Source organism: Diprion similis, chromosome 8, assembly GCF_021155765.1.
Source record: "Diprion similis isolate iyDipSimi1 chromosome 8, iyDipSimi1.1, whole genome shotgun sequence".
NCBI classification, from domain to species: Eukaryota; Metazoa; Arthropoda; class Insecta; order Hymenoptera; family Diprionidae; genus Diprion; species Diprion similis.
Window position 1 is genome coordinate 27169907 of NC_060112.1, and position 20564 is coordinate 27190470.

Genomic DNA, 20564 nt, shown 5'->3' on the forward strand with positions numbered 1-20564 from the left:
TCCTGCATTTCAATAATTATCAAACGCGTGCGGTGCCTTACATGTCACTATAAAATACAGGTCGAGCTTACAGGTAAAAATTATTCCAAACAATATTGCGGATAGTTGCAACAAAAACTGCATGTCAAAACTACATGTATATAGAACCATATCAATTAGTCTTCTCATTTCGGCCGCACTTACAACGAATGATTATCAGCTCTGGTACGTTCTATCTGATAAGCGATTTCATGTGGCTGGTGGTTCTTGGATTTTCGGCAAGATTCCCGTTCACGACTCCCCACGTACGTGTCTCAATTATTCAAAAAAGCTTCCGGCCTCGCAAGATCTACTTGACAAAGCAAATATTGTAGGAAAGAATTTGAACCAAGAGGCAGGAAGACTGCAATCCCGGGCCGAAGAATCCAGCGTAGGGACAATATACCTATTCCTACCTACCTACCTACCTACCTGAGAGATTTTGCTTAGGGGAGCGGGCACGGAAGACCTTGAACGGCAGAAAACCGAACCTACCCGCTCAGTCGAGTTATAGCTAGTGGTGACCCACTACTGTAGAGTATAGACTTATAGAGGCATTCTCGACCCCCGTCTCTCTCCTTCTCTTTTCTTCCGTCTCTCCCCCTCACCCCGTTCTCTCTCTCTTTCTCTCTGTTTCTTTCTCCTTTTCCATTCTAACATCGTGGCAACCTAGACCTGCTACCGTGCCCCGTCTTTGTGGCGCTCTTGAGCCCGTTAAGCTACTTTCCCTATACTCCATTCAGTAGAGTTGCGTTACAGACTTATGGATGGAGCGCAAAGTAAGTTTTTTTTAACAAGGGGTATGAATCCCGGGGGGAGTACGTGAGGTGGAACCTCGGCCATATTGAGCAGTAATGTTAGCGCGCCCCGTCCAAACCATTATCACCGGACGATCATATTTTCATCGACGAAGCGCCGCAATTCGTTCGAAAATTTCTATTCTTTGTTTCCTTTCATCATCGACGTGGTTTTAATGGGTATTAGTAACATACTTTGATATTCATCGCGATAAAACTTTCATAATTGCTCTGGGGGTAGCTATATTTCTATTATTCCAATTTTATAAATTTACGCAAGAATTGCACCTAAATATACACTAACTACGATTTTTCACCACAGTTGACACTAAAGAACACTAAGGTACGCGCAGCGAGTCTAGAAATATGCGAGCATAGGTATATCAGTATTGCTCCGCAAGATGGCTGAGGATCCGTTTCCCCTTCCGTCTTCTGGCTTAACCCCCACGGGGTAAGGCCACGTCCATAAGTCCGTGGAAGCGTTAGTGTACGATTCCCAAAGACTCCCGAGGGCGAGGGCGAGTCCTGCTAATATCCCTATGATGCGGCAAAGCGTCATGGTGCACATGGCGTGCTTTTTGAAAATAATATGCGTATACTCACGCCTGGACCGCAGATAGATATCTATAAGTCAACGAATACCGTATATTTATACAGTCGCGAAGTCGTATTATACGATCTTTGGCGGTTACTAGCGACGACGGATCCGAACCCGACTCGATGTCCTCCGAAATATACCGAAGGCAAGTTTGGATCATCGTAACGGCACCGATCAAAACTCAAACGTGAATTTGCTAGACTCTCTTCTGAGGGTCTCTAACGATGTCACTTATGCGTGACATCTTTACTTAAAAAATAATATAATACCTGCACTATTTACAAAGTCTCGTTAAAGTATTTAAATATTATGGAAGCACATAACTTTCAAATACGCCTTCAACATCAAAATCGAATAAGCGGACTCGATATTCTACCGGTAATGAGTCGAATATTTCTCCACTATCTGCTACTTGTTGCGGAATTATTGGGACTGAAGTTCGTTTTCGTGCTCTGGCTTGACAATGAATACGTGCAAAGGAATATAAGGCGAACAAAAAAAGGGAATAGATAAAAAAAAATTGTCATTGAAAATTTGTCCACGAATTTGCTTTCGATTACGCTGTCGGCTGTCCGTATCAAAAACACCTATTTCCCATCTAAAATCATGTCTTAGTTGCAAAATCTCAAGAATGGCACAATGCGGAAGCCAACTTGAATCTGCATCAACTTTTCCTGCCGAAACTCTTCAAGTTTTGTATGAGACTTAATCTTTTAGGGCTTTAATATATTCGTATATGATCTAAAATCATACCTACCTATTTTTAGGAGTTTTTTTTTTTTAAATAAAATGAGAATTTGAGGGCTTTTTTATTTACAGTTTCAAAAACATTTTAGAATTTTATCATTGAAATTTATAACAAAATGGCGCCGTGGTACATATAAGTAGCGAACGACTCCGAACTGAAGGGCTTTTGCGGTGGTGTATCTCCTGACATCACTGTCAAGCTCGTGAGTTGGAAGAATTTTTTTCAGTCAAAAACACCTTTTCAGGTTTGAGATTGTAGCCTAAATGTTAAACCAAAATTATTTACGTATCATATACGATTATGAAGAAAAAAACTTTTGGGATTGAAGTAAATAATGTAGCCACGATCTCAAATCGATAAACAAGTTTTAAAAATTGTCTCAAAATTTCAAGTCAATCGAATGAAAATTGACCGAGGAATCAGCGCCACCGGATTGAAAACTTGGTCGCTATTTATACGCGTCATGCGACCTTTTTGTTACTAATTACAATGAAAAAATTCCGAAATGTTCTTGAAACTATAAATAATAAAGCTCTCAAACTCAAATTGCTCTAAATGTTTTCATTGACTTACAAAAAAAATCCTAAAAATAGATATGATTTTAGACCGTCCAGTCTGCACGCCCCCTTAATGGACTCCTGGGAAACAATTATACTTACTCGCCAGATAGTATCGTACAAAAATTGCCCTGTTTGCATTTAAATTAGGCAGAGATAAAGCAGAGATCAAGGTAGGTATTACAGGAACTTGGCGATTGGATCGAGTCATCTAAAATTCTCAGAAACAAGGTAATGAATTGCTGTCACTTCGGCACCTCCCTCTCCTTGTTGTTTTAGGTTGGCCTGGGTCAGGTTCGGCCGGGCTCGGTTTCATTCGATTCTCCTCGACCATGCCATCGCTTAACAAACAGCCGTTTGAAGGGAAACGGCGGCGTTGCGAGGTCAGGCGAGGATAGCCAGGTAAAGCGCGGAGAGGAGAGTCGTGAAGAGAAAGGGCGGAATGTTTCAGATTCCTCGGTGCCAGGTAAGCACTTGGCAGTCGAGGAGAGAAAATAAGAATGAGACGGAGATGCGCTCACATATGCTGACCCGCGAACACATATCTAGCCGTCTGTCTGCCTGCCTGCCTGCCTGCTCTCCACCTGCGCGTGCGGATTCATCATTAAATTACGTGCCAAAAGTAATCTCTATGTTTTGGGAAAGAACCTCGCGCGGCGGAGAGAAAGAAAAAGTCCAAAAGTAACAGATGAACTAGAAATCGACCGAGGGGGCGATGGACGTGGAGTGATGCGGAATTCGGGTGAAACTACGGACAGCAATAATGCGATGGAAAACTGGTTGTACCAGAAACGCAGATAATGCGATGCATCTAACAATAAGAGACAAAGAGTCGGAGGAGAGGGGTAGGTAGTAGTGGCAATAGTAGATACCCAGAAGCAGAAGTGGATATAGTACCCAGTGCAGGCAGTCTGTTCCTCGAGGCGAGACACCTGGCGCTAGGAAAGGAAACCCCAAAATGGAGGGTGAAGTCTGACCGCGTGGTGCGTTCACACAACCTCTTGATCCTGATTAGAATACTACGAAATAGAGATTTCTCGCGTGAGCGCGATTCATGTGAAATAAATCCAGTATATTCCTTACGGTACAAACCAAGTTTTACTGCACGGCCGGATATAGGCCAGCGTACCCAGACCCGGCGACAAAGGGACGTCGTGGCGTAAGTGCGTGCGGTCGGTGCACCTAGCGAGGGTTACCCCATCACTGGCGTCTAGTTACCCTACGGGGTTAGATTGGGAAACGCAGCGTCTAGGGGCGTAATCAACTTCGGTAGGCGCAGCATAAAGAGTCGCGGCGTAAACGCGTACCTACTTGTCTGCTCACCTCTCCCGATGAAAAAAATCTACTTTCTTGATTGTCAAGTTGATTTCTAGTATACCGTTTCTCATCCCCGAAGCTTACCACCGCTTATGCGCACCTATCTATCTATGTGTGTGATTTTGCGTACGCGGACAATGTATGCACGTTTCAAACGCTCTGCCACAGCGCCGCAAACTACCTATTCGCTTTTCCGTGCGCACATGTGCCTATGACAGGGTATTAAAGGTATGACGTATCCTGAAAAAAGTCCAAGCAGATCATAAAAACCTGTCGGACTAGTCTTTGAGAATGGAATGCTTTCCTTTTCGTTCGACGCATTAATCATTTTTGTATACATGCCGTTAACGGTCCCCGTATTCAGGGTGAATAAATCTTATCATTGGGGAAAGTACACGTTAAGGCGTTCTTGAAAGTTTAAGTATTTTTTTGTGCTTATTACATTTGATCTCATGGTTTTTCTAACTATAGTTGACTGGGTAACTGTAAGCGTTTCTGTGCATGCAAACGCATATAAGCAGTGGCTGCAGTTTACTTCCGAAACATTTCACAGGCGTCCCAAGTGCCATTCTGAATGTTTTGCTTCACCTGTTGCAGGATACACGTATCTCGGATCGTCGCTGGTCGTCGAACCGTCCGTAGCCAGCGGTGCCAAGAAACGGTAAGGAAAAAAAATAACCATCAAAAGATATTTCTGGTGGAATACCCTCTCTTTGAAAGCTGATTATTATGATTACCCCTCTCTCGTTTGTGCCCTCACTCCCTTTCTTTCTTTTTTTTTTTTTTACTTTTATTTGCGGTGCTCAGATTTTCTTGTTTCCTTTTTCATTATACGTGCATGTCGTGCCTTAACTATAACGTTATCACAGTGTGTAACTGAAAGTACATCGTGTTTCTTGCGAATTGCACAAGGATTTATACTGGCGGAATATTAGATAGACGTTTCCAATTCATTCTGAGAAATTCAGAACAGACAGACAATTTGTAAGCAAAAATGTTGTGTAACGAAGTAAAAGAAGCGAACGAAGTCATAAGCACGTAGAGAGAAAAAAGTTGCTCAATGAACCAAATTCATTTGATTGGTTGAAAAATTGTAGATTCAATCATTATTCTGTGGAAATTAACATACCGCAGTTAAAGTAATAAATTCTGTCAAATCAGCTTAACCAAAATTTGACAGTTCCAAAAAATATTTAGCTGTACCAACTGAAACGATCCGGTTAAAGAGGGATGTACCGGTTGTTGAACGTGTGCCATCACTTTCACCAAATAGTACGTAGTCGCTGCAGAATATAGTAATCCGCGAAATCGAGCCTAATCTTTTTGATTCAACCCCTAAGTGTGATTCCGTCAGACTAAGCGACGTTAATATTTTCCGTTCAAACTCATGCATTGGAGAATGCGTATTGTTGAATAAACTAGAAGTGTCTTTTGTCAGAAAGTTTTGATCATTGGGGGAATTAAATTGGATTTCTTACCATCAACAGATCTACATTCTGTAGGCACCACTTGACGGGTGACTATAGTAGTGTAGGAATTGGCGAACAGTTTCCGGTTTGAATAGAAAAAATGCGTGCACCGCTTTTTTGGAGACTAAAAATGCGTTTTCTCCGACTCGCGATCAATCACAAGTAGTTTGTGTGTAAATTAACTGTTTTTGGTATATTCGCTTTTTCTTTTCTAGTATACAATCATTTTGAAATGCACGCAGTACTATTCACCGGCGTCTATTTGAAACATTTCCCGGTCCATCGATAAAAAGATTCTAGAATTAATAGAGTTTTCTCAAGCAGCTGTTAGGAAGCTTGATTATGAAATTCGTAATTTGATGTTGAACATTTTAATTTTTCAATCATTCGTTCGCGTAAGAATAATTATCTCGTTGCAGAAATTAGTTACCTTGTACGCCTGTTTCTACAGCTTTGCATTGGTTGTACTTCATCACTGTTGGCTTTGACGAGATTTTCCTTTTTTGTTGCAACAGGTCTGTATTTCTTGAATATTCGTTTGGAGATTGCCGAATTATTAAAAAAGTGTGCTCCTTTTTAAGATACTTTTTAATCTCCAGACATTCGAAAGAAAATTTCATTTATTGAAACGAAAGTTTCGGAGTTGGACGGGTTGTACTGCGGTTAGCCAGGGACTCAAGTTGGAACCGGGATCTTGTTATTTAAATTAGATCAGCGCAAGTAAACCACATACATACTCCTTCGGTGGATGAGTACATAGGTATAGGTATGGATTACGGGGAGAAAATTATATAATTATCGAGGGTCAAGATGGCGTTGTAATGTTTGTTGGAAAATAACTGGCCCCCGTATACGAAACATCGCCTCATCCCATCATCGACCACCGCGGTACCATTTAGCGGATATGTCGTTTCGTTGATGGTTGAATTGGCAAATTGCAAGGGGGCCATTGCCGGGTGACACGAGTTATTCGATGATCATTCCCGGGGCGTGTGCGCTGCTGAACGAGTGGTCACCTTGGCTCAAAGAAACAGGCTCATTTATCCGCAACTCGTAGGTACAGTTGAAATACATAAGGAGCGGTTATTATGATTTCTGTCGGGACTGACAAAGAAGCCCGGAGTGTAGATGTCTCATTTGAATGACAACGAGGCTGCACCGGACTGCATCGCGGTGCACCAGGGTGCAACCCTCGGCAGCAACGCCGCATGAGTCGGCCCGAAGATGCAGGTTGATACACAATGACGAGCACAGGTAGAACCTTGCCTGCCCTTCTCAAGGCTTAGGTACCAAAAGGCGGAAGACGACGCGCGCACATCCCTCGGCACAAGCGTTCGACCTCCTGCATCGCCCGTCCCATGTCCTGCGCGCATGCACACGTATGGTGGTACGTAGGTACGTATGTACCTACCTGTAGGTGCAGGCACCAGTGCACGTGGGTAAATACGTCCGTGGCCAGAGCGCAGCATCTGGTACCTGATGCATGCAGTTAAGTCCGCTTCGCGGCAGGGCGCACGCCGTGCAACTGCACCGCATTCACGTGTGGTGGTGACCTTTCGTCTCTCGCGCACTCGGCGAAGCCTCGGATCGCTCTCCGTTAACCGGGCGCATGAATTGCCTACCGTTGCATTTGGCGCGTGCCAGCCGCGTGCGCCCCACCCCCTGACTCCCCCATCCCACCCTATGCTTTATCCTTTATCCTCCCCACCCGTTATAACCCCCCTTTCTTTCGCCGCTGGCCCTGTCCCACTTGTTCAGTGCGAAAGTACGACGGTGAGGTGCTTCGGCCACACTTGTTGCGTCTCTTCCACATCGACTTCGCCATTTCGTAATACCGGTCAGCTTTGCCGGAGATTACTGCCTCAGTCTCGACACTTGATTCGCTGTGCGAATTATTTTCGGACCAGGCTCAATAATTATCGGTACGCGTGTCTCGTATCGGCAGCGTCGAAAGGGTTGTCTAATATTGACACCTGCAGACTTATGAGCACTTGGACACTTGTACTTTCCTCCTGCGAATAAAAAACTAGATTTCTGTTTAAAACGTTATACCCGTAATGCGGTTAAGAAGGACGAAATCTTTTCGTATACCTACACGTGATTCGAACACGTTTTCATGAACTGAACTGAAAGCGTTTCCAAAACTAGCGGCCGACCAACGCGTGATATAATACCTAACAAAAGTGTAGTGATATTCGGATCAGGTTTCCGATTACTTTGACAAATAGTATACACCCTTATGTACTTGTTTATACGAAACGTTCGGCCGAGATTAGAATCAGAAAATCTCTTTTTGTATACATAGGTCTGAGGGCGAGAGCAAAGTGGTTCAACGTTAACGTACCTACATAATGAAAGGCGATGTGCAAACAGAAACTGGACCGGCAACAACTTCCTATCTCCAGATACGAGTTGCTGGTTTCGAAAACTGATCGCCCCTTGAAACCTCAAAAGCTTCTTCAGACCAAATGTTTACTCAAAGTATTGCGCAGTGGCACAATAATTGTCAAAAGAGCCTGCAAACCTGGCGCAAAGCAAAATTATGCGTGAGAATCTTATCCAGCTCGATTACAATCTTGATCGCAATCAGTTTTGGCTGGTACCTTGCTCACTTTATTTTCCAAATTCTCAACCTTGGTGTATTGAACACCCGTCGTTCGATACCTACGGGCGGTGAATCGCACCTGCAGTCAGACAAAACTACTCTTGGCGATTGTTTTTTCTTTGTTTCGTCCAACGCGTTAATAGCCTATAATTCGCAGGTTCGATACTTTCCGTTGAACACAATCATATATTATGTGAAATAAATACAGGAGCGGTCAATTGTGTGGATTCTGTGGAGTATTCTACACTTTAAATTTTTCGGGTTGCTGAAGCCCGCACCCTGAATCTTAAATATTACATAGCAAATCTATTTTCAATATTAATGATTGCACAGTTTTCTCATCTGAACTGTGCACCGATATCGTTAATTTTTCTCGAATCGTCTTACGGGTATAATCATAAAAAGTAACGGCAGAAAATTGCAACAGTTGTATCTTTTATTGGAATCAGATTAATTTTTTGCTTTGTATTGAATAAGTTTTTTTTTCCGTCAGACTCAGACAGACCTGAATTTTTATGTTTGAATTTACACTGTAAAAATGGATTGATAATTTGATTTGACGATCTATTTGAATTTGTAAACGTAGTTCTGACTTAAGATAACCAGAACCTAGATTGTATCGTATTTATTTCTTTCTTTTAATCTGCCGATTTTTCGCACCAAAATTGAGTTTCAAGAGTCCTTATTATCACGCAGAACCAATCGAGGTGGCAGATTCGAAAGGTATGACATAGCATATAGACGTGGCCCTGTAACCCCCATAGATAAAATCCCAAATCCTCACATATCCTACAGATTGTATATTCCTGCTTACAGAGGTAGCGGAACCGCGCTGCCAGAATCTCCTGTCGACCAGGTCGGAAATGGATGGAGGTGAGTCCGACGCACTACTGCTTCATTCCCTTAATATCGAATTGTACTGTATTACATAGCGATAAGTGAAATCGACAAATTTTGAGATTTTAATTATCATCAAGTCCTCAGACTGCGATGCCAATGACAAGTGTCACCCAAGAATTCAAAGTTCTCATTCCCAGTGTGAACGGATTTGTCATAGCCGATAAAAATCAGGGCGTTGAATTGTCGGTCTACCTCTAATAATACCTTTGCTTTCCTACCTTAAACGCCCGCTCTAAAGACGCTACTAAAGGTAATCGTGACTAGACAGGTGAGAGTCCCGTAATTGCCGTCGACTGTTTGGAAATGGAAGGCTAAACGCTTCGTCGAGCGAAATCTCGCGAGTAGAAGTTCCGTCCAAGCGAAAAGGTCACGGCCACGTTCGGGAGTTCATCCAGTTTCCAAAGCTAGGCTAACCCCCAACGCGACAGCGTTTATGTCCTCTGCAATTGTTGGGACCCGATGCAGCGTCGATCTGGGTTTCTGCTCATCAATTGTTCCACCGACCAGAGGACCTATAATTTTTGATGCTTCATATGTCGCAGGGCAAGATGATTTTTGTTTGCAACGAATCTGCAGCTCTCCGGGTAGTGCCTTACGCTTTCACTCTCTTCGCCTTATGATAATCCTCGTATGATTATCGCACGTGGGGTACTTTATTTTCACGCCGAATTCACGCGGCATCACAGTGGAAAACTCGGAGTGCGAAATCTCGAGAGAGTTAGAATCCTTGGCCACTATATTGATTGGGCAAACCCCTTTGCGCCAACTCGTGAGCCTCTACGCACACTCGCTCGTTGATCTTAATGGTCTCTTCTCGCGGTGTCTTAATATATAGCTTCCAGGAGCTCATCTTCACAAACTCTCGAGACCCGTTAAAAACGTAAATCCTTAGCATTCCAGTTTTCTATTCACTTTCCCCTTTTTTTTTTATCCTTTACTCAACACTTCATATTATTATTACTTACATAACTTTGGCAAAAAAAATATGTTACTGATTAGAATCAATGTTAGTCGTGTACGACACGTTACCAATGGTTACGGAAGTGGAAAGAGCCTGTCGACCAATGTAAGTTGACAATAATGAGTTTATGCTGTATGTTGATACGTATATGAAAACATACATGTTCATTTTGTGGGTCTGTACGATTATACTCGGAGACGAAACATAAATGATCACATATGGACGTAAGTAATTCTTGACTTTCCGAGGACGATTACCAGCCAAATGGTTTTTAATTCTTCTGTAACTATAGAAAAATGTTCTGTCTGAGAGGAGACAGTGAGGTGTGCACAAGATGTGCAAGGGATTGTTTAGTCTAATGAAACCAAGGGCTTTTAGCTAAACTAGACTGAGCACGTAAAAACGCTATTCTTCTTTGCTTTTTCCAATAGTATCTAAATAACCATTCAAATTCCACTCCGAAAGTTCCTGGTCCTAGTAAAATAACCCGCCAAACACACAAGAGAAATGTTAATTTGAAAATCGAAGTGAGCATTCATGCTCAGATACGCAATTTTTTCTTTAAATTTAATTTTTTGAAATTTCGCAACAGCGATCACAAGAGTAATTTTTCGGAAAGCCGAAAATTCTTACGTAAAAGACATGTGCTGACAGGCGGAAGGCGATTTTGGTCGAATATATTTTCACCATTGTCGCATCGCTCGGGCGGGAAACATCACACTCGTGATCGCCTTTTTCGTCACCCTTCAAACACAATGTATCGATTATTATTATTTTTTTCCATTCAGAGGAAATTAAACGGAAATCGCCGTTGTTTTCGGTTGTTTTCAGAAATTTAAAAACTCTTTATCATCAAATAGAAAATCCTTTCGTAATGCTTTTAAAAACCATAAGGCCATGTACTGTTCTCGGAATTAAGAATTCCTTACACAGATTTTTCGTGTCAACAATCTTTTTCCTGGGTGACGCAGCAAAGTATATGAATTTTCAACAAACAAGCGTCGTACACCCTGTACAAACGTGCGGACCAAATGTTGTGGTTGATGCAATAGAAGTAACCCATTATTCGCAGTTTTCACCTCTGCAGCCTCCCACCGAACCCGTCTCATGATCAGCCTTTGTTAACGGCGATGTCTTCACTCGACCCATAACCAGTAGCCACCTTGTCTGATCGGCTTACTTTATTGAGCAATTAATCAATTATCTCCTCGGCCGAGTGTGAAGTCGCGCGACCGTACTTCTAGCTTTTCTGGATTTCTTTCCCTTACGGAAAGTTCCAACAATGTTTGAGGTAGCTGAAGTGTACCGCCTTGTGCACTAAAGCTTTCTCGTACTTGTGTATAAAAATTGTAAATCTTCCCTCGTGCAGCGGCGACTGAAGCTGAAGCTTGAAAAATCGAAACCCAAATGAGCAAACAAGACGTTAGCAAAGCCTAAGAGGATTTAAAGGGTTGTGAAGATTTTCAATGATCTCAAACGAAATACTTTGGAAAAATTTACAAAAGTAATAAAAAATACTACAATCATTGACAGAGACCTTCACTAGCGCTAAATGAATTTATTTGTGAGAGGAAAATCCAATCGGATTTATATTATCGGCATAAAGTTAACACTTCTAAGATTCCAAAGTCTGGTAAGGGTGCAGACAGGGAAAAGATTGGTTAATTCAAATGAAATTTGTTTCAATCAAGTAAACAAAATTTTAGTTAGATGAAAAATTTACTCAATTGGAACACACTTCAACTGTTTTAACCAAACTTCTTTTGATTTTTCTTTTCGTAAGTGTAACCCCTCACTTTGAAGGTGTATAGAAAAAAATCGGCCTTGTTAGGGTGTATAATAACCATCTACAAACCGATGAATCGTAATCCTATCGACCTCCACCTAAATACCCTAACCACTGAAACAATTTGTTCGATACGAGGACCACTTCGAGTTTCCAAACTACGAAGTTTTCAAACTTCTGGAAGTAGAATATCAGTTCAAATACCGTCCGAGTGTACCAGTCGTTTGTATTTTCTATAATCATTGGTCGATTATCCGACGATAAATCGGTGTTAATTGTAACTAAACAGATCTATTACCACGGAAAGCTTATATTGCCTTTCAAATCGACAGTGTGCTCGGGTATCGTTTCTGACAAAAAGACGATGCCAACGCATCTGAATGATATGGAATATTAAGATGAGACAGACCTTTCGTTAATGAATTCGATCGCAGAAAACTGCGAGTTTTCTAAGGTACCTTTCACTTGACAAAGAGCACTCTTCCTCAAGATAGCCACGAGCCTCTAGATTCAACTACGCTATTGACCAAATCATCAATAACCATACTTATCATGCTTCAGGGTTTCGTAGATACTGTTTCGTTTATCCACGTATTGGGTAGCAGCTGAATATTTCGATCCCGGTCGTCCCCGAAATCGGGTAGCAGCCAAGGTAACTAGCTACATGTGCAACATTCACACTACGACCACTACACCAATGGTCAACCCTGTACTCCATTAACCCGCTTCAGCAATTGCCATTTCGCTAGTGGCAACATTTTGCCATTTTTCCTTCGCCGCCGTCTCGAATATTGCAGACTACTGCGATATTGTATATTTGTACTACATTTTTAATCTTGTATAATCGGATAGATATGTGATGGAACTAGACGAGCGCGGATCCGTGTAGGTCCTGCATTCGTATCAGCCTGCCGCGCCGTGTATTTCGTACTTGCCCCAGCATGGCCTTGGCCCGTCTTCTCAAGTACAAACGCGTGTACATATACGTGCGTGTGGCCGTATGGGTGCTATTTACACGTGTCCACATTCTAAGCTCCCGTTGAAAGCGCCCTCCCTCTTCTCCCCTTATCCTCTGTTCTCTCTCCCATCAGCCCTCGTCATCCCTTCGGCCCCATCCCAGGGCCGCGGCGTTCACGGCGTGTCTGTGAATCCATTGAAACTTGAGCGGCTTCCGTATTCTCTGTTCGACGTCCCGTTTGTTCATCCGCTCCAGTCCTTGTCTACTTTCGTTTAAACCAACCGCCAAACTAGGTTACAACGAACTCTTTCCGGCAACCGTGCATAACTGACACTCATACGCCTTGGCAAATACCTGTATTATAATCCCTATGCCAAAGGGTGCTTGGTACAGTGTATTATAGAATAAGGTAGGTTACAACACTTCACGATCGAATCTCAAGATAACCGCGTTGGATTCCTTCAAATCGAAGTACGTCTGAAGCCATTGACACCTCTACGCAAATTCTTGGTGTGACCGCAATAATTACATTTTTTTTAAATCTCTAATGTAGTGTCAAAACTTGAGTTTTGTGCCGTGTATAAATTTACACATGACATTGAAGAAATTATGCATTCAGGTTTCAATTAAGATTATCAATTTCCTCCGACATTACAAAGAATTCATTAATTAGCCCTACTAATTTCTTTAGGGTATGAAAAATTATGTCTACTCTCATTTTCTGTAAGCAATAACTTGAATCACGGAAAAGCAATTCTGGAATCTGATTTCCATCATACCTGCACCTTCAGAAACATAAATTCAATCGGTAGTGCATAATACCCCATCAAATCTGGGCTCTCAAGTATTTCCCGATCTGATCGAGCCCCAAAATTTACCTGCGATTCTCGATGTCCGTAAAGCATGTATAAAACTTTCAAATGACAGTGAGGTAGCTCTAGATTGCAGGTGACAGAGATAAAGTATTGTCAATAAGAAGACTTGAATTACGTGAAACTTCAGTTCGCAATGAGAGTACAAAATTTACTTCTGCGACCTCTCACCTACCCAATTTGTACTTGCGCACACGCTACGGGTGTAAAAATGACGGATACGTAACAGCCACGGCTAGAAATATGTTAATTTCTTACAGTCCTCAGGAAAATTTCATGATTGCTTACAATTTACCGGACATGCAAAGTGGCGACAACGCGGTTCAGGTAGGACAATATTTTAGAAAATACAACATCCCGGGTATATTACTTAGCAGACACCCGGTTCTTTTGGGACGATTTTGTCCCGGTCGATCCTAGAACTCTTTGTTGGACCAGGTAGATGAAAATTCCCCCATTGGGTTCTGATACCCGTTCGCCTTTTTCGGGTACGAAACTATGTAGAGAGCGTTTCAAAAATTGCAAACGGGGCGTTCCGTGAATTTTCCTTGCAGCTACGCGTATAGAAAAAATATTATATTCTTGAAAAAAATTATCACAAGTATGTACGATGTTGATGGGAATAAATAGAGACACATATTGTTTTTATCATAAGTTTGGAACAATCAATCCAGAGTGAAATTCTGAAAACAAGTTCTCTGAATCACTGTAAATGGACTCGATGATAAATCTTGCAAGAAGTATCACTTGCACCTGAAAACTTTCCAAATTAGGTAGTTGAAATAAAGTGTTTCGGGACTTCACGACTTCTTTCCAAAGGAACAATTTACCGGGCTGGGCGATGCTAATGTCTGATCACCTTGTATAAGCTTGTACAAACCGGGCAAGGCGAGGCAAGTTCAGGTCGGCCAGGTATACGACGAGGGTCTACAAAGAGTCTATGATTTTACGGTTCACGCGTATGCATGCATGTATACGTGAAGTATGCTCCGCATCTAGGCTTCTCCGTGAGCTCGATTCAGCTGCAGGCACCGTTATATACCCTTCGTTCGACTCTGAGCTTCCTGGTTCCTCACGACTAGGTATCCAACCTTCGAATCTTCCTGGAACAGAGGTTGAAAATCGTGACCAGCTTTGCATAACTGGACGGGCCTAATCCGTTTCCCCTTGGAATTATAAGCAGCGCATTTCTTTCCGTTTTTCTCGGTTCACTTTTGCCTACTTATCACTCGAAAGATTCCGTAGTCATTCATCCTGCTTCAAAATGATAGCATACGTCTTTGATTGGTTAGCATTTATAATAGACGTATACCACTCCCTCAAACGAGCACACCTGTTGTAACCATACGATTCAGGCATGCATCGAAGCTTTGTTCTGTTTTCCTTTTCTGGGTCACAGATATTGATGACACCATTGTATTTCGAACGTCTCCGAAGTACCGGCTGTCCTCTTTCTATTCCTTGGTAAAGTATTATTGAAAAACGGCTAGGTAGTATGCGTGGGCATTGTCTGTTGGAACATCGCACGCATATGTCAGTTTTCGAGGAAAGTTATCGAGCACAAAATACCATCAATATAGTCGAGGTGAAAAAATCGAATGTGCAGCTGATCGAGAAGACTAATGTTTCTCCGTTTCTCACCTCGGTTACCACGAGCCGAGAAGTCACCGCGACTAACTCCAAGGGTGTTGGGTAATGATAGGTGTATGCTTCCCACACGGACCAGAACACGTGTTAACTATAGGAAGAAATAGCGTGAATTTTTATCTGTATCAACATTTCGTCGTCAGTAATAGTAAGCTCCATCCGTTCCATTGATTTTCCTGATTAAGTATTAATTTTTGAACAGACCAGACGAATGTAAACTACAGCGTTAGTCTTATACGTTGTATTTGAATAAGGCGCTAATTAGATATTTACCGTGATTGACGACAATCTCTCATCTTCCATCTCTGCACACCACGGCGGTGGGGCCATTGATTTCATAACTGATAGAAAATCAAGACATGGCATTCTTACGACATGGTATTTGTGAACGAAAGTAATGCTCAGATCATCCGACAATACAAGTTTTCCATTTTTTTTTGTTTCCAGTTGAATTCCAGAGTTCAATAATCGCACTAAAATAATATTGTCAATATCTAAAATGACCGAAATCGTTCATATGCAATGAAGATTAACGATTTGCTGTGATTTTCGACTGGCTTGGATTGTTTAAGATGCGCCCTATGTGAGATCGAAGCAACACCAAGCCTCTCTTAACTCCAAGTTATCAACTATCAAGTATATCCGGTCTAAACCGTACGTAGTTCAACTCTGATTGGAAACTTTCGGTTTTGAGTCGAGAGATCTATAGCATCCCCCTCCATCGTTCACATTTGCCTTAGACTTCCGCTATAAATGGAAGTGAAAGACATAATGAATATTATCTTACATCCAAGCTCGCACAGCAATGGCTTTGCTGCAAGCATACATGCTTGCGCATTCTCTCTGTGACTCTTGCAACAAGCACCTTGTGAAATTTGAGTGTAATGATGCTCAGTTCGTATTCATAAATGTGGTGGTCTATACAAACACAGGCATAGTTCTAGAACACGATGAGCCTTGGAAGAGTCATTAGTCATGAAATATTTGGGCCAACGCGGGCGTTCCCCGGTTACTGGGCCATGGCTGATTGTGAGCTGCGTATTACGTTTCTTGTAGAGGGACATTATCTTGGAGGTACATCGCTGAGTTATGTGTTTATTGGAAAATTGGAGGAACGGTAAAAGGCGTCGGCATGATTTCACATGGCTTCAGCGTCTAGATCTACCCGTATATGCACGCGATGCACTATCTCCCAACACAGAACGAGTCGTTCAGCAATATGGTGAGAAAAGTTAGCCCGGTATCGATGTATTTGGTCACTAAAAACTTAAAATGTACAGTCACACGCGACGCCGCGTGCAAACGTACCTCAGCGCCGCGCGCCGTGCGCGCCGTGACTCGAGCACTCCATGCCCCCCCCCCCCCCCCTGCTCCATCCTCCACGCGCGTCGCTCTTCACCTCTCTTCCCGCAATCCTAATCAACATCTTGACGATTAGCTATTTATTTTTGTATCGTTTGTGTAGAGAAAAAATGCACCGAATAACAACACGTATACCTGAATTTTATCTTGGAGAACTTATGTTTCTAGGGCAAGGGATGAGCTTCTCACCCCCCCCCCCCTACCGCCCCTGCCCCGCCCCCCCCACCACCTGCTTCTTATTCCTCCATCTTTATTCAGCGCCCCGACAGTTTTGGCGGCAAGATCAGCGCAGCGCGTGTCACGTCGTATGACGCGGCGCTAGTTGCAGATTCGGCGTCGATGGCGCTCCGGTAGCGTAAGCGCGCGTCACCCAGCGGCACATCGGCGTCGAGTGAGGGAGAAGCTGCGCGTACTCACCCTGCTATTCGGGCGGAGGGGGCAATGTTCAATGCTTGCCGGCATCCGCTAGGCGGCACTGCAGCTTCTCTCTTTGATGACGTGAGCATTTTCTAATCGGTTCGGCGCCTAAAGGGAGGGGGGGGGGGGGGAGCCGGTCGCTTGGTTGCCCCTCAGAGAAGACGGACCCCACGACAGAGTCGCAGGGACCTGGGGGAAATCGAGCGGGACGAGAAGGAAGGGGAGGATGTCGGTCGGGGCGGTCGACTCCCTCCACGAGTGGGGGGGAGTGAGTGAGGGGAAAAACGGGGGGGATGAGAAAAGTGAAAAGTGGGGGTAGCTGGGCGCGGCCTACGGCGCCCCGTTCGCTTGCCGCACACGATTATAAAAATAATATCAGTGTGCCGCGCTTGTCGCTAGATACCCTAGTACTACACTGCGAGAGAGGAGGCACACGCTGTCGTTGTCACACGGTGTTGCGCTACGGAATCGTTTTACCGTAGAAATCATTCGGATTCAAAATTCAACTCGATTTCCTTCCATTCCGAAGAAAAAAAAGAAACAAGAAGAAAGAAAAATCAAGGTAAGAGAAGAGAGAAGAAGAAGAAGAAAAAGAAGAAAAAGAAACAGAAGCAGCAGCAGCAGCAGCGGCAGCGGCAGCAGCAGTGGCAGCAGCAGCACGGCCAGCAGCAGAAGCAGCAAGAGACGAAAAGGCTGAACAGGAAAAGAAAGAAGAAATTATCCGAGGAAAAAAAAGGGACAAGAGGTACCTACAGAGTCGTGATATATATTTTCGGACGCAAATCAAAACGAGAATCGACACGGTACGCGCGCGCGAGTGAGAACGCCACCCTTGCACACAGACGCGCGAACACACACACACACACGCACGCACACGCACGCAAGTGAAACACACGCAAGTGAAACACACGCGTGCGCGCGCGCGCTCACACGGAACACGCATACGCACAGGCATACGCATACACACACACACACACACACTCGCGCGCACGCACGCACGCACGCACGCACGCAAGCACTCGCATTTAGAGGCTGACCCGGGGTGTTTTGGATTTATAATTTGGTGCTTGAATAATACGATCGTGTGCCGGTGGATCGCGAGGGAACCCAGTGAAAATTTCGCCGTTGAACCAGTGCGCTTTCCCGCGATATCGCTGACAATCCACCATTTTGGCTCGGTCGCCGCTACCAGTTGTACTACGGGACGCGCTTAGCTCGCTGCATGCTCCGCGCTACACGATCAGCAATATTAGGTATAGAGCAGATTGATAAACTACGACAAGGCGACGTCGACGGAGCTCGATCGAATTTCATTCGAGAATATTTCCAACAAGGAACTCCGGCCGTCAGCGCGAATATCGTGTTAAGGTGGACGTATGACGTGATTACCGAAGTGAAAGGGAAACGAAGGGAGGGAACAAGAGTGCGAGATAGATAAGGAGGAGAAAGGGATAAAGAGAGAAGCAGGAAAAGAAAGAAAGAAAGAAAGAAAGAAAGAGGGACGGAGAAAGACAAGTAAAGGAACGCGCGAGAGCGAGAAAGGTGAAAGGAGCGAAGAAGGGGCGAGTTGAAAAGGATTTCGAAGAGAGATACTTGAAGCTGGTATAGTACCTGTACAACGGTGTACCTGTGCTTCCCTCTCCGCTTCCCGTTCCTCCGACAAGACGTTATAGGACTTGGTTCATCTCATACATTACATCGCACGTACCGCGTGTGTGTCGCCGCGCCAATTCTGTGTTTCCCTCCTAATCGTAAGCGGCCGGCTCTGTTGGTCGTCGTCGCCAAAGATTCCACCGCAACACAAAAGTGTCACGTGTTCCAACTGCTCCTACGCTCGAAATTCAAATTTCAACGGAAAAACCACTAGTTGGTGTATGTGTATACACGCGTGTACATATGATTTCAAAAACTACCGGTAACTACCTCCTTCCTCCTGTGATTTTGTGACCTCGTATTATTTGATTGTTCAAACGAAAGACTGTACTGCACAGGGTGAATATTATTATACTATATTATAGGAAGATTGAAATAAAGAATCAAAGGAGTACGGGAAAACGGTGAATAAAAGTAAATAGCAGATCGAAAGATAAGACCGAGTGATGAAAGAAAAATTCTACGTAATGAAGTAAAAACAACAATAACATAAGTAACGAAATACAGAAGCAGCATACTTAGTGTCTAATTGGCTCCAAAACTGCTACGACTGCTCGATTACTCTGCACATCGCGTAATATTAATAATAATAAAGAAAAACCGTAATAACGACATTCTTATATTCATACGAAACGCTTGGTTCGCGAATTCACTGGTTAATTCCAAGTTAAACGTTATAATACATATACATACTTTACTTCGGGTACCTGTAATTATCTACGGAAAAAAAATCTGTGTTGTGTTTTTGTTTTCAGTTCGTTGCTAATAAATCCAGTGTGTGCCAGTGCATATTCTACCTCAAAGTTAGCGGGAGCTAACGAAAACTTGAATCAATTGAACGTGAGATATAAAGTATATATATATACACATATGCGTAAATATATGCGTATATATATATAGAAATATATATATACATAGTATATACATTATATGTATATATATATATAAATTTATACATCGAAAGGTTACTATTACTGTACATATTGTTTCGTGTAAACTTATACTAGCAAAAGAGCTATGTCAATGGATAAATTTGGAGACTCTGGAATGCTTCAAAAGGATATGGAACGATTGGATATCGAGGATCGCAACGGCGATGGCCAAAGGTAAACTAAAATCGTTCTAACAATAAAATTACAAAAAAAAAAAAAAAAATACAAAAAGGCGAAAAATGAATACTCGCCCATGTTACACACATCCTAGCAGTCCCGCGATAGTCCAGATTATACATATACCTGTAATATTGTTGAGACGGTGCCAACACCAGCTCGATAAAAAGTCGAATGAAGTAAATAGGAATCTATCTATGTTGAAAAATGTGTATTCGTGTCTATGCAAATTTAAAAAAAAGAGAGAGAGATAGAGTCCTCGGGTAGTTTTTAGAGGAGTTTTCTAACAATTACTTTTTCTCATGTTCAGAACTTGACTCAAGTTTGAAAAACACATTGGCCCTACCGTCGCGCCCGCAGAATTTTCACCTTGATCGTGATGGTGCCACATTAAAATAATTACAACCTCTTATAACAAAGCGCTAACCGATTCTGATTATTTTTCATAAGGATTGCAATATTCTGAGCGGAAGAATTGAAAAGTAAATCATAACGATGGCGGTGATAGTTACCATATTCACAACGATCCCTTCAGACGACAATGATAAGCAGGAATTTTTACATTCAACACGAGCAGCAACACGAAATGAAATTTCAAGTTCAGTAATTCAATAAATAAATAAATAAATAAATATCAAGTGCCAACCAAACTCATTTATTTTTGCGATACATGTACCTACACACACATAAGTGACTAAACTTCAGCTACTCTAGCTGTCATTTGATTCGACCTAAAATAACATACGATATCCACTGAGATCCGAAGAGCAGTGCGTAACCGACAGAAAAT

At 42.8% G+C, this 20564-nt stretch overlaps 1 protein-coding gene across 7 annotated transcripts in view; it reads left to right on the forward strand.

Annotated features, from left to right (window-relative positions):
* The window catches only part of LOC124408965 (insulin-like growth factor 2 mRNA-binding protein 1), a 73328-nt gene that overhangs the window by 14885 nt on the left and 37879 nt on the right, over nucleotides 1-20564 (forward strand). For 2 of the 7 annotated variants that reach the window (XM_046886311.1, XM_046886312.1), the window contains exons 3-4: nucleotides 4633-4696; nucleotides 8926-8982. In XM_046886311.1, coding sequence (XP_046742267.1) covers nucleotides 4633-4696; nucleotides 8926-8982 — 121 coding nt within the window. Of the gene's footprint in view, nucleotides 1-4632; nucleotides 4697-8925; nucleotides 8983-17391; nucleotides 19772-20564 lie in introns of those variants that run through there. The other 5 variants (XM_046886314.1, XM_046886315.1, XM_046886316.1 and 2 more) reach the window with 5 other exon arrangements.